The 13,624-nt window shown below is 38.9% G+C and overlaps 1 protein-coding gene across 1 annotated transcript; it reads left to right on the top strand.

Moving 5' to 3' along the window:
• Positions 1–1,697: 1,697 nt before the first annotated feature.
• On the top strand, positions 1,698–12,133 carry blvra (biliverdin reductase A). The gene is made up of 7 exons (XM_028472898.1): positions 1,698–1,907; positions 4,667–4,786; positions 5,471–5,590; positions 9,480–9,577; positions 9,696–9,803; positions 11,144–11,312; positions 11,391–12,133. The coding sequence occupies exons 2-7, from the start codon at positions 4,668–4,670 to the stop codon at positions 11,644–11,646; spliced, it is 870 nt and encodes a 289-aa protein (XP_028328699.1). The 5' UTR covers positions 1,698–1,907; position 4,667; the 3' UTR covers positions 11,647–12,133.
• The last annotated feature ends 1,491 nt before the right edge of the window (positions 12,134–13,624 follow it).

The raw sequence follows: 13,624 nt of genomic DNA, 5'->3' as shown, positions 1-13,624 counted from the left end.
AGCTCCATCTAATGTACTGAATCATGAGAGGGCATCAGATAAGTTACCACAGGAAAAACTGGTTTGTAGCACCAAAGCAGTGATGTTGCTTTATCAATGTCAGCTTTTCATATCATTGTGAAGCCAAACTCACCAAGCATTGGATCATTCAACCAGAAATTGGGAACATTAGCTGTCATCAGCCAATTTTAATAATGTGTTGCTATAGAAATCCTGCCGTTGCTGGACAAAAATCACGAGCTGCAGATTGTCTCCCTCACTGACGCACCAGTAGCAACTAAAGGTTTAGGAATAAATCACCCCTCACACCAACAGGAGGTCAACAAGCTGTTTGTTAACAAGTGATACAACTTTTTGTTGTTATTTTTGCCATCTTACAATCTTCATTATCTGTTTCGACAGCTGTTTGGGTGTGTCACTGAATGATTCTGTTAGCGACAGATAGATAGTGGACCTACCCAAGCTGTAGAGAAGCCAAATGATGTAAAATCAACATCATATGAATTAAAATTCATTTCAATTGTGGGAATTCTATGACATTTTATTTCTGAAAAATGACTTTAATAGTAGAATTTTCATTTCCAAGCAAAAATGCTAATACTGTCATGTAATGAGTGATGCATGGCGGTATAGGGGTTAGCACCGCCTCCTCACAGCAAGAACGTACCGGGTTCAAACCCTTGGGCGGACACTTGGGGCAGCCATTGTCACATCTAATTTGAAACATCAATTACATGATCTGTTTCATATTTCTTCAGCATATTATATTTCACATTCTTCTCAAACATATTAAGTGATCTTGATCATTTGATATCGTCATTTAAAATTGTTCCATAGTCTGACCCCCTGAACTGAAAAGCACCTTTTTTTTATCACTGTTATCAATTTATAATAACTTTTTTCCTTAATGATTTTTTATTGCATATTTGTGGGTAAGATTTTTAAATGAGCTTTGTACATGGTTTTTTAAAATGTTATATTCCACCAAATTAAGACATTCTTGCCGTATAAATATTGAGTTTGTACTGTATGTTCCCTGCCTGTATCTACTTCCATTCATAATTCACAGTGGTCATTTCTGTAAAAGAAAAAATATATTTGTATGATTTACAGGCAGTGTCCCACACGTCAATGCAATAAGTCAGATATGAAACAATCAGTGAGATGTAAAATATACAATATATACACAGACTTTTGATTCAGTGACTGCTTTACCTTGTGGAGAATTGCCATCATTTTGTATATTTTAACTTTTGTGTAATCTGTGATTTCCATGATAATTTATCATCTATCGTCATCACACCCAAAAACTTAATCTTGTTTGTTCTTTGCATTTTAATTCCTTCAATAAATAAATAATGGATGGATATAATGTAGTGTAGCCTACAGTGATTACAATTGTAATTGACCCCAACCCTGGGGAATAAAAAGCCAAATGGAATCAGAAACCCGTAGCCTGCCCTGCTGGCAGTTGTTCGGTATACCAAGATGGCGGCCGGTGACTTCATCTTTGTGAATAGGCGTGTTCAATAATGCGTAAGCCAGAAAATCAATAAATAAAAATGATGCGTTATCCAGTGGTATAACAGAGACTAGAGGCGTCATTACTGCTGCCCTTTGAAAATGTGAAGATAACCTCAAAGAAATAATAAAGAAACGTGACACACCCGTAACTGTTACCAAAGCGTGGACGTCATTAATCACGTGATGATCTTTTATTTTGTGCGTCAGGGTTAAATGTGGTTGTTTCTCAGCGAGTGTCCACCCATCATTATACAGCTAATGCTCCGCTGCTGTAGGGGTTTAATTATCGGTATTAACTCATCAGCTGTGGGTCAAAGCTCGGTAGAGGAGAGGCTTCGAAAGGCAGAAGTACAGTTTGAGTTTGTCGCCAGCAGCTGATACAGGTGAGCCCCGTTCAGTCTTTACATGTAACAGAGACGTAGAGTCGAACGTTCTATGGGAAAAGTCTGATAATGTCTATTCATACGGAAACGTATGAATAGACACTTCATACGCTTCCGTATTCGTACGGAAACGTATGAATAGACACTTCCGCGTTTATCATAAATATGTTTTGATTTTAACATATTTTAACATATTTAACACGGCAAATTCCACCTTTAAAAATACATATACGAAAATAAACATTTCAGGTTATTTCCTGGGCGCATGGTGGCTTAGTGGTTAGCACGTCCGCCTCACAGCAGGAAGGTCCTGGGTTCAAGCCCTGGGGTGGACACTTGTGTGTGGAGTTTGCATGTTCTCCCCGTGCTGCGTGGGTTTCCTCCGGGTACTCCGGCTTCCTCCCACAATCCAAAAACATGACTGTAAGGTTGATTGGAGTCTCTAAATGGCCCATAGGAGTGAATGAGAGAGTGAATGGTTGTCTGTGTCTCTGTTGCCCTGTGATGGACTGGCGCCCTGTCCAGGGTGTACCCCCGCCAAGCGCCCTATGAGAGCTGGAGATTGGCACTGGCAGACCCCCGCGACCCTGTTAAACGGGAATAAGCGGGTAAGAAAATGGATGGATGGATGGTTATTTCCTGGGTTAGGGTTAAAAATACATAAACGAAAGAAAAAAAAAATAGGGTATTTCCTGGTTTAGGTTTAAAGCTAAAATAAAAAGGTTAGCGGAGTAGCTAAAAATAAATATGAGCTAAAATAAAACTGACGGTACTTTAAGTCACGTGGTGCACCTAATACGTCACCTGAAATGGCCAATGAGGGGGCGCTCGGGAGCCAATTGATACGTTTCCGTACGAATAGCCAATGTCTACACGATACATGAAAGAAAGCTGTCAGTGGTGACATGGAGACGTGTGAAAGGACTTGAACATTAGTTATTGACCATGTGAACCAGAGATGAACAAAAACGTGACTGTCAGATCCGAGGGTCACGTTATCAACCATTTACAATAATTAGAAATCTTTTCAGTAAGGCAGTGGCTATCCGTACGGTTGCCGTATCAATGCCTATTTGGCCAGTTTAGGTCATGTGATAGGTCAGTCATTGGCTAGTTTAGGTCACGTGACTAAGACTAAACCCAACTGTAAAGTTTAAACCTAACCCTAAAAATTGTTGCGATATTGGGTTATAACCTAACCCTAAGACGTTACGTACGTGTACTTCTCTAACCGTACAACTAGCACCCGGGGTTGTCCGTACGGCATCTGTAAAAAATAGACACTTTCTTTTGTTCATACAAGAAAAACAAAGAGTTTGTGTGTTTTGTATTTTTATTTTTGTAATCATGTGTTTTTGGAGTCATTTTGTGTATTTTTGTTATTTTGTGTGTTTTTGGAGTCTTTTGTGTTATTTATTTCTGTTATCTGTTGGTGTTTTGGCTGTCAATTTGTGTTTTTTGCTTGATTGTGTGTTGTTGGAGTCATTTTTTATGTTTATTTGTATTTTTGAAGTGGTTTTGTTTTTTGGCCTAGATTTTGTGTATTTTTCAGCTTTTTGTGGGTTTTTTCAGTCATTTTGTGCCGCACGGAATTAGACCGTGGGCAGCATGTGGCCCACAGGCCGCCAGTTGCCTTCGTCTGATGTAGACATTATTTATAGGACGTGTCTATTGAGACAGAAATGTATCAATAGCTCCTGGGATTATGGGTATGTTTTCCGGACCGTTTCTAGGTCAGGGCTAAAATAAAGGGTTAATGGGGTAGCTAAAAATGATAATGCACTGACTAAATAATACTGTTCATAAATGTGTGTTACGCATTCATCCCATCAATATGATCTGTTGTTGATTTAATCTTGTAGTTGGACAAATGGGGTAGTGAAGCTATAAAGAAAAGTGTGCTTCACTGGAACCAATAAACTCCACCCAATTACAGATGAGCATAATATGCCTAGATTTCATTTTCCATAGAGTAACTAAAGCCCAATTTTTATTTTATGCTGAATACAAAAATGTATTTGACTCTGTGCTTCTGTAAAGAGCTGATTCTCGTCTAATCAGAGAATTAATCAAGTTATGTGTGCATGTATGTGTACAGCCACATCATGTAGTATCCCCGACTGTCTCTGCATGTGGCGCTGTGCTCTAAGTGGGTGTGTCTTGGTGCTCCAGGAGCCACGCCCACAATCAAGGCATTTTTTAAAGGCAGTGGCTGTCAGTACGTAATGCGTGTCAATTGTCCGGCAGTCTATCCGTACACAACGCCCTCATTGGCCAGTTTAGGTCACATGATGGGTGCAGGTCAGCAAAAACCTGGGGTTGTACGTAAACTTTAAGTTTTAGAAATGTTGATAGGTTAAGGCAAGGTAAAGTTTGCACTTGTGTTCAGGAAATAAGTGATAATTCATACAATGCCTTATCGTAGAAAACTGTTGAAATAAGTTACGGACTCATGTATGCAAACAGACAGATGCAACTTTAGTTGATTACTGCCACGATACAGTATATATGTGTATATTTTACATTGGTGTGTGAATGTGAGAGTGATTGGGTGAATGAGCTGATCTGTAAAGTGCTTTGGGACTGCTTCAGTGTGGGGATAAAGCGCTATATAAATCAAGTCCATTTATATTTTACTGTATGTGAAAACATCAATCTGTATGTACTTGTATGTAACAATAGGAACTAATTCTCAGATGTGAGTGGCAACATGGACGTGTTATGTGGTCGTTAACGTCTCTCATGGTTTTCTTTCTCAGAATGCTTGGGGCAGTGGTGGTTGGTGTCGGTATAGCAGGAACGGTGCGGATTCGAGATATGTTGGCACCTTTGGTTGGGACTGCAGCTGAAAAACTCACAGTCAAAGGCTTCATATCTCGGTAATGTACAGGTATAATGTATATGTGAACATTTAATCTCAATTTTAAATGCTGAAGACATTTTAAAAAAAATTTTTTTTTAGAAAAGATGTGTATTTAAACACTCAACACGACTGATGATCTAATAATGGTTAGCTATAAAAGTTTAGGAAGAATATCTTGGATTATGAAAAAAAGACAATCTTTTTACTGAACTCTTAGATCAGTGGGAATTGTGGATTGATGATAATAATAATAATAATAATAATAATAATAATAATAATAATAATAATAATAATAATAAAATATGCTGTGAAAATGACAGTGAGATTTAAGAGAGCAGTGGGCTGCCACGTTGCAGCTCCTGGTGACTGTTTGAGGGCTCGTAGCCAACAAAGATAGTTAGGGGGGAGATATACAAACATACCAACTGGTGGACCCACAATTAAACTTACAGGCAGGAATACGAGGGGCAATTCAGAACATGAATTTCTGTAAATCATGCAGTACACAGCCTGTTCAGGGCAATAGGGAGATAAGTGTGTGGGCTCATTCTTTTTGGTTTTGAACACACAAATCCTGCCCTATGCTCCTTTAAATCTTGGTGAGAGTGGAGCAGCTGTTGTAAGAGGATGTTGCTCAAAGTGTACGTACATGAATTCAGATTGAATTGCAGCAGCATTGTTACTGTGGACTCTCTAACAGGAGAACTCTGGATCCTCAGCAAGGAGTGAGTCAGATCTCAATGGAGGAGGCTTTGAGCAGGGATGACGTTCATGTGGCCTTCATCTGCACAGAGAATGTTTTTCACGCGGACAGTGTCAGGTACATATCGCATCTGTAATAACGTTCTCTCCTTTGGGGATACACAGAGCTCTGACACAGTTCAGTGGCAAATTGTCAATCTTTGTGACATTTGGTCACAGACATGGGCACGTGGATAGTCACAATATGGTACACAGCACAATGAGTGTGGCAAATGTTGCCAAATGGGTATATCCAGTCAAAATTATTCAACCCCCACTGCAGTTAAGTGTTTTAGCAAGTCTGGCATTTATTTTTTATCTTGTTTGTAATCAGATCAAATAAGGACTTTTTTTTTCTAATATACCAACAAATGTCCTTTCTGTGATTCAACCCCATAGTCACATACATATTTAGTACTTGGTACAGCACCCTTTGGCAATAATAACATCCTTCAGACATGAAACATAGCGAGACACAAGTTTCTTGGCTTGTGTGCTGCAACTGCCCTCTTCAAGTCCCACCAGAGATTTTCTATGGGATTTAAGTTGGGCGATTGTGATGGCCACTCCAGAATCCTCCAACCCTTTGTCTGCAACCAAGCTCTGGTAGATTTGGAGGTATGCTTGGGATCGCTGTCCTGTTGGAAGGTCCAACGTCTCCCAAGCTTCAGTTCTGTCTCTGACTGCATGACATTTAAAGTCAAGATTTCCTGGTAGGCAGTTGAATTCATGATACCTTGCACACGTTGGAGATTCCCTGTATCTGAAGAAGCGAAACAGCTCCAGAGCCTGACTGACCCCCCCATCATGCTCCACAGTAAGAACAGTATCCCAAAACCGTTGTGGCTTGTCCACGTGGTTTTTGGCATACTGGAGTCGACTCTTGTGCTTTGGAGTCAGCAGGGGGGTGCGCCTGGGAGTTCTGGCACAGAGGACTTCATTTTGCAGTGTGTGCCTTATTGTCTGGGCCAAAACCTGAGTACCTCCCTCTGACAAGTCCTGTCGCAGTTCCTCAGCTATCACCCGGGGGTTTTTCTCCACCTTTCGCTTCAGGTACCGTACAGTTGCTGACAACATCCTCCAGGTTGCGTTTCCACTCTGCCTTTAGCTTTAAACTTGCGAATTATGCTTCCAATTGTGTCTCTTGAAATGTTTATTGACTTTGCTATCTTTTTATATCCATATCCTTGCTTATGAAGAGAAATTACCACCTCTCTTGACTTCTTTGACAATTCCCTGTACTTCACCATGTTGCAAAGACACCATTAACTGTCCAAGTATCGCAGGCCTTTTAAATCTGCTTAATTGTTGCCCGTTATGGTTCTGTTCACATCTACAGGTGTTTTTAACACTTGATTGAAGCTTCTGTCCAAAAGAGTGGTCTTTAGGGGGTCGAATCTTTAGGGGGTTGAATAATTTTGTCAGTGAGGCAATCACAAAAAGGACATTTGTTGGTATATAACAAAAAAATTCTTGTAATTTAAGTTGAACTTGTTTATTTTACAAGTTCTTATTTGATCTGATTATAAACAAGGTTAAAAAATAAATGTCAGACTTGCTAAAATACTTAACTGCAGTGGGGGTTGAATAATTTTGAACACAACTTTGTCTTCACACACCCAAATTCATCACATCATCACATCTTGGATAGTTCACATCTCTCCACCGTGCTCCATATTCCTCCATCAGATCATCAGACTGTGGTTATGTGACTGTCTATGGGGCCATTATTGTAACAAAACTATTTGTGTGTATGTAATACAATCTGTGTCTGCATCAACATCCGTATGCGTGTGTCATCGCGCTCCATTGGCTGTCTCTGCACACAGGACTTTTAGAACACATTTGGTGAATGTGATTTGTAACTTTTAAGCTTGTATCTCATGTAATACCACTAGAAACCACCAGTTGTTACTGGTACCAAGTGACAGACTCTCCAATTGGAGGCCAACTTCACAAGACAATTTATATACTGTATATTTTTATAACTGTAGCTTATAAGTCATATATGTTGTATAAATACGTTCCATAATTTATTAATAAGACACGTGTTCATAAGACATGTTGTTGTCAACCAAACCACCTGCAAAAACACAGAACAAGAGGAAACTATTGCTTAAAAAAAAATCCGAAGAAAAACAGGGGAAATGGACGCTCGGTACATGCACCGCTTTATTTGTCTTAACAAAGAGATTAATACCACTGATCAGTTACGAGGTCCCACAGCGTCTCTATGGATACTAAATGATGACTTGATAAATCGTTGCCTCAAAAGAGGGAACAGACAAACACATACAACTCCAATGTTTGTTCTTTGGTTACTTTGTTTCAGAATTAAAATAACAAATAAACGGTGTGGTTATTTTGTTTTACTAATTTAAAATCAAAACAGAAATAAAAATAAACGAAACATATAATGAATCTACTGGTGCTCCTTGTTTCTTCAAATTTCCGTGTGTGACGCCTGGCGCTAGTGGCTCAGGGTATTAAAACTGGCAACAACAAATAAATTACTGCCCTCAAAAAAAAGCTGTAGTTGTTTTTGCAAAAGTGTGAAATTGTAGAAGTTCTAACGTCTATTGTTCCTCACAGTCAATAGTCAGTCACCACTTTATTTGGATACTACACTACACGACAAAACAAAGGCGTGAGCAGTGAGTTACAGAAACATCCACAGACTGTATGAAAACAGGAGCAGGACCATAAAACTATTGTTAGTGGAAACATGGTCCAGAACCTGGGGAGGGAATCAAGGTGGAGTGGATTTCTGTTCTAGTCCTGTTCGATCTGACAGAATGTGACGTGCTTAAGGTCTCGCTGTAATTTCTCCATGAATATCCAAATATCTCACAAATGGAACACGATTTCACCAATAATATTTGACTTTTCAAAACAGAAAAAATGCTGCTTATCTGACCAGCATATATGACATAAGTTATTAAATAAAAAATCAAAATGTTTTATGAAGTTGGCCTCCGATTGGAGTGTCTGTCACTTGGTACCAGCTGGTTTGTAGCGGTATTACACAAGTTACAAGATTAAGTTATAGATCACGTTCACCAGATGTGTTCCAAAAGTCACATGTACAGTGTGTCCCGGTTTGATGACGCATACGGATGTCAATACAGACACACAGACAACTTTGTTTACAAATCCAAATTCTACACACAGATTAAAACACACATGGAACAATGTACAGACATGCAGATTGTATTACGCTCTCACACATTTTGTTACAATAATGGTTGCATAACTGTCCCCCGCAACCCCACCGTTTGCATATAAATGGTACAGCCCAACTTGAAAACAGGAAGTGTTACGTTGAGTTATGGAGTAGATGTAGAACAAAAAGCTGCACCTCTGTTCCATCTTTATCACTCCCCTTCTAAAGGCCCAAACACACTCCGGTGGAACATAGGCGGAGCGGACTGGCAGCACTCCTCAGAGCTTTCCTACTGGAGCGCACCGCCACGTCGTACTTTCTGGTAACATCCTACATTTCCCACAATCCTTAGCACTTCTCTGTAGTCCTTTTACGCTTCTATAATCTGAGCTTTGCCCTTAATTGGCCTGGAGTCCGTTCTGCAGATGTTCACCCAAGTATGTTTAGGCTCTAAGGAGCAGCAGGAGGAGGTCCCAGCTGTGACATGTTTTTCAGCTGTGGCATCTTGAAACGGTGAGAAATTAAGTAAGGAAACACTCGGATACACAAGCTCTGTTACGTGCTGAAAAGGATCTCAGCACGGGGCGATAAGTGTGTTCACTTATCAATGATTATGGGCACATTTGTAGCTATTACAAACCTTGTCCACTTAGGTTGTGCTCTGTTGTCATCAGTCAGATTTGACATTTGTAACGTGTTTGCTCTCTGTGTAACCCTAGCATAAGGACTCTTTAAACACTGTAGATTCTATTTGTGCACTGTACTGTGTATATATATCTATCCTCTCCTCTACCTGTTGTCCTAGAATGTTTCTGCAGGCAGGGAAACATGTCTGTGTTGAATATCCTATGACCACGAATCACACGGCAGCAGTGGAGCTCTGGGACTTGGCTCAGAGTAAAGGTAATATCTATGCTCACATGTGCAAAGCTCCATGTCAATTAGAAGTACACACAACACAAATCATTAGTATCAGTTTGTGATTAGAAACTGACCCATTAACGACCTGTGTGCACATCAGGAGTGATTCTTCATGAAGAACACATAGAGCTGCTTTCAGAGGACTACAAGCTACTGAAGAAGCAGGTGCAGGACAAAGTATTGAAGGAAGGCACTCTTCACTTTACAGGTAATAGTTTAAGATTATGAGTTGGGACTTGTTTTCTATGTAAATTCCTACAGGCATAATGGACTCGCAGTAGATCACTTAAAAGATCAAACTACACTAATGGCTTACTAACATACTATTCACCACTATCTACTATAAGTATGATTAGGATAATGACTATTCCCACTAAAGTATACTTCCAAGTTTCCCAAGATGTTTTTCAAACCTCCAATAACAAAAACCTGAAGCACACTGAGGCTAAATATCTCCATTGTTGAAAGTTCTGAAAGCATTTTCAGTGAGAAAGTGACGCGCACGTACATAATTAAGTCCGACATTCCGGAGATTCCATATTGTTCGCTATTTACTAACGAAACTTCTGGTTAACTTCAAAACAAGAGCCCTGTTGACAAAAGTGTTAAAAACTAATGGCAGATGAGAAGAGACGCTTTAGTTCAGCTTGAACATGGCCTACCTGTGTTTATTTACTGTCAGATTCACTTTTGTGGTCGGTAATACAGTCCTGGATGTTCAACGTAGTCTCCTTATAGCTCACAGCAGGGTTTGGGGCAATTATAATTGTAATTGCGTAATTAATAATGAATTACAATTATGGCGTAATGGTAATAGTAATTTAAAAAAATCTGTGGCTGTCGTAATCGTAATAAAGTTGTAATTGAGTTTAGATAATTGACATTGCAATTGCCATGAAATTTTTTTAAAAATTGTCAATTATAATTTAACACAAAACTGGGGAACCATGTTACAGTTCTATGTACAGTTCTACACATATGTAGTTCATTATTATGTTTCATATCAAGTTTTCTCACATTTTACAATTTAAAGTTTAATCTAGGTGTATACTGACATAAAAAAGGCTCAGACGCCCACACTAAAAATATTAAAACCTATATTTTTATTGATGATGAAGCCTAACAAGGTAACAAAGAGATGGGAAAGAAATTAGATGATAGATATTTGTTATTAGTGTATTTTACAGCTGATTTAGGACCTGTTATCATAAGAGATGCTAACAGTAGAGGAAAGTTAAGTTTTATTTCAGACTCAGTCATTGTGAGTAATTGTAATCTAACTTTAGTAATTAGGAACGTAATTGTAATTGAGTTCTCAGGATATACTGTAAAACAGTTGTAAATTAATTGTAATTGGAAAAAATGCTGGTCCCTGTAAATTGTAATTAACATGGATGATTGAAACGGTAATTGTAACTGAAAAATGTAATTGACTCCAACCGTGGTTCACAGAGCTGTTATTGTTCAAACAAATATTAGTTTTGTTTGGTTGTGAATGTAGACAATGTCTGCGTGTGGGAGAGAAATAACGGCTGTTTGTGTTTGAAGGTGGGCGTCTGAAACCAGGATTTGGCTTTGCAGCGTTCAGTGGGCTATCTCGACTCACCTGGTTGGTGGACTTGTTTGGTGAGCTCACAGTAACTGCAGCCACACTGGAGGAGGACCCTGTGAAAAGCTTTACTAAGATGACTGCCAAGCTCCTAACTGCTGACAACAAGTAAGGCAACACTTGTACATGTGCACAAACCAACAAACACTGAACAGATGGAAATGATTCGTTTCCTGTGCTTTTCAGACCTTTAACATGGATTGAGGAGCGACAGCCGGGACTACCCAGAGCCAAAAACGTCACATTTCACTTTGACTCCTTCAGTTTGACCCAAGTCCCTGCTGCACCCAGAGGGCCAGTTAGCCTCTTCATGCAAGACCTGATAAAATTCTCTGCCAAGATCTTAGGTCAAGTGAGCGTGGACGAGCTGCAGCAGGAGAAAACCCGAATCCTCCACTGTCTGGAATTAGCAGAGAAGATAAAGCTACTTTGTCAAACTTAACTAAGGAATCTCATGTTTGTTGTAGGAATTATGTAATTTATTTAAGTGTTGTTCATGTTGTAAAATACTACTAGTTCAACCGCCTTCAGACTATGCCTTCTTTATTTATTTTTTATTTTGCTTTGCAACATACAAGACAAAAGACGGAAACAAACAACGATGCAATACACCCACAGCATACACCCGGAACATGTGTGTGTGCGTCCGTTCGTCCTATATCAAGCATGAGTAACTCTCTACAAGATCCCCACAGTCATGAAATTCTTGGAAAAGTTATGGAATATGAAAAACCGATTTTCCAGTCTTGAAAACTCATGGAGTAATTGAACTGTTTTGGAAATGTAGCTTATTTTATTTTCATGTTTAAAATCCAACCTTTGCTATTACTATGGGACGTTAACACTAACACCTTGTGTTGTACATCACTTTTAATAAATGTCTGCAAATTGACATTGCGATCTTATAATTAAACATGGTAGCACTTAAATGTTGTTTAATGTTACATTCAATAGCTGATGCGTCGTTATTTAAAACAATATCGCAAAATGGGTGTCAAAGGCAATTGCGTCATTATACGATGCTATTTGTATTCCCTGTGCCACTAACCGTGACACACTAGTACTCTGGAAAGGCCCGCTCATGCTTACACTCTAATGGTCTTGAATAGATCCCAGAAGTTCAGAACTAAGTCATGGAAATTTGGTAAAATATTTTGGAAAAGGATTGAAAAAGTGTGGGAACCCTGTCTGTATCTACATTCATCACCTTCACCAATTCAACAAATTGAGCATTGTGTTAGTTAGGCAGGAACAGAAGTCAAGCTAGCCAGTCCCACCAGCTGACATTAGCAATTCCCTAATTCAGTTAATCATGCAGCTGATCATGTTCCATGCTTCCCATTGGTTAGAGTGAGTCATGGCCATGGATTTAAACCACTGAAAACACGCCTAATTCCGCACGCTTTGTCTGCAAACGCCTGGCAACCCACCCCCACCACAGCTCCTCCTCCTCCTGTTTAATTAAGCAGTGTGTTTTGTTGCCATCTAACACCTATGCTTCTATTCTAGGGCTAGTTGTAGTAGTAGAGACCGGTCTTGGTCTTGAGACCAAATTTTAAAAGTCTCGTCTCAGACTCTGGAGCATTTTGACTCTGGCTGCCCAGGATCAGGATCAGGATCAGGATCAGGTCAAGACCGTTCGAGACCAGCACTGATTAATGCTATTTTTAAACTTTTTTATAATGTGATAATAACAAGAAGAACTGGATAAAACACTCCTTTATTCATTTTTTAATCTACCCTGTATAATGAAGATATGAGTGACGTGTGTGACACTAAACATGTTCGCTAACTTGTTGCTTGTGAAATTTGTTTTCACGAACCACAAAGAATACATTTGTAAAATCACAGCAAAGAGGAAACACTGTGGTGTGTAGGTGACCAGCCATGTTATTTCTTGGCAGAAATACTTTTAAACACTTGCTGTACATTCAGCTGACATAAAAGTCTTGTTTTCAAATATGTAGAATAATTGTGAATTTATCAGTAGCAGTAGTAGTTTTAATATTTTAGTTAAAGAGAATGTTATTTAACTGTCCAACCTTGTCATAATTTTATTTATTTAAATATTTTTTTAAATTTATAAAAAATGTTTAAGGTCTTGGTCTTGTCTTGGTCTCGGTGCATTCTGGTCTCGGGCAAGTCTCGGATAGTGTGGTCTTGAACACAACTAAATCTATTTTTCAACATATGGGGGGTCGCCTGAAATTTCTGAAAATTATAAATAGTTAATAATAATAATAATAATAATTTAGTTAAACTAAAATGCAGTAAAAATAAATAAATATTTGAGCTCAAACATGATTGAAAACTATCAAAATAGGGTCACGATCCAAAAAAGGTTGTTAACCACTGCATTTACTGTTTCTTTCCACTTATTTAGTTTCTTTAAAATGTGTGTTATCACTCGTTCATTTCAT

Source organism: Gouania willdenowi, chromosome 17 (assembly GCF_900634775.1).
Source record: "Gouania willdenowi chromosome 17, fGouWil2.1, whole genome shotgun sequence".
NCBI classification, from domain to species: Eukaryota; Metazoa; Chordata; class Actinopteri; order Blenniiformes; family Gobiesocidae; genus Gouania; species Gouania willdenowi.
Note: the sequence above shows the minus strand (reverse complement) of the source record. Positions and strands in the feature narration are given on the sequence as shown.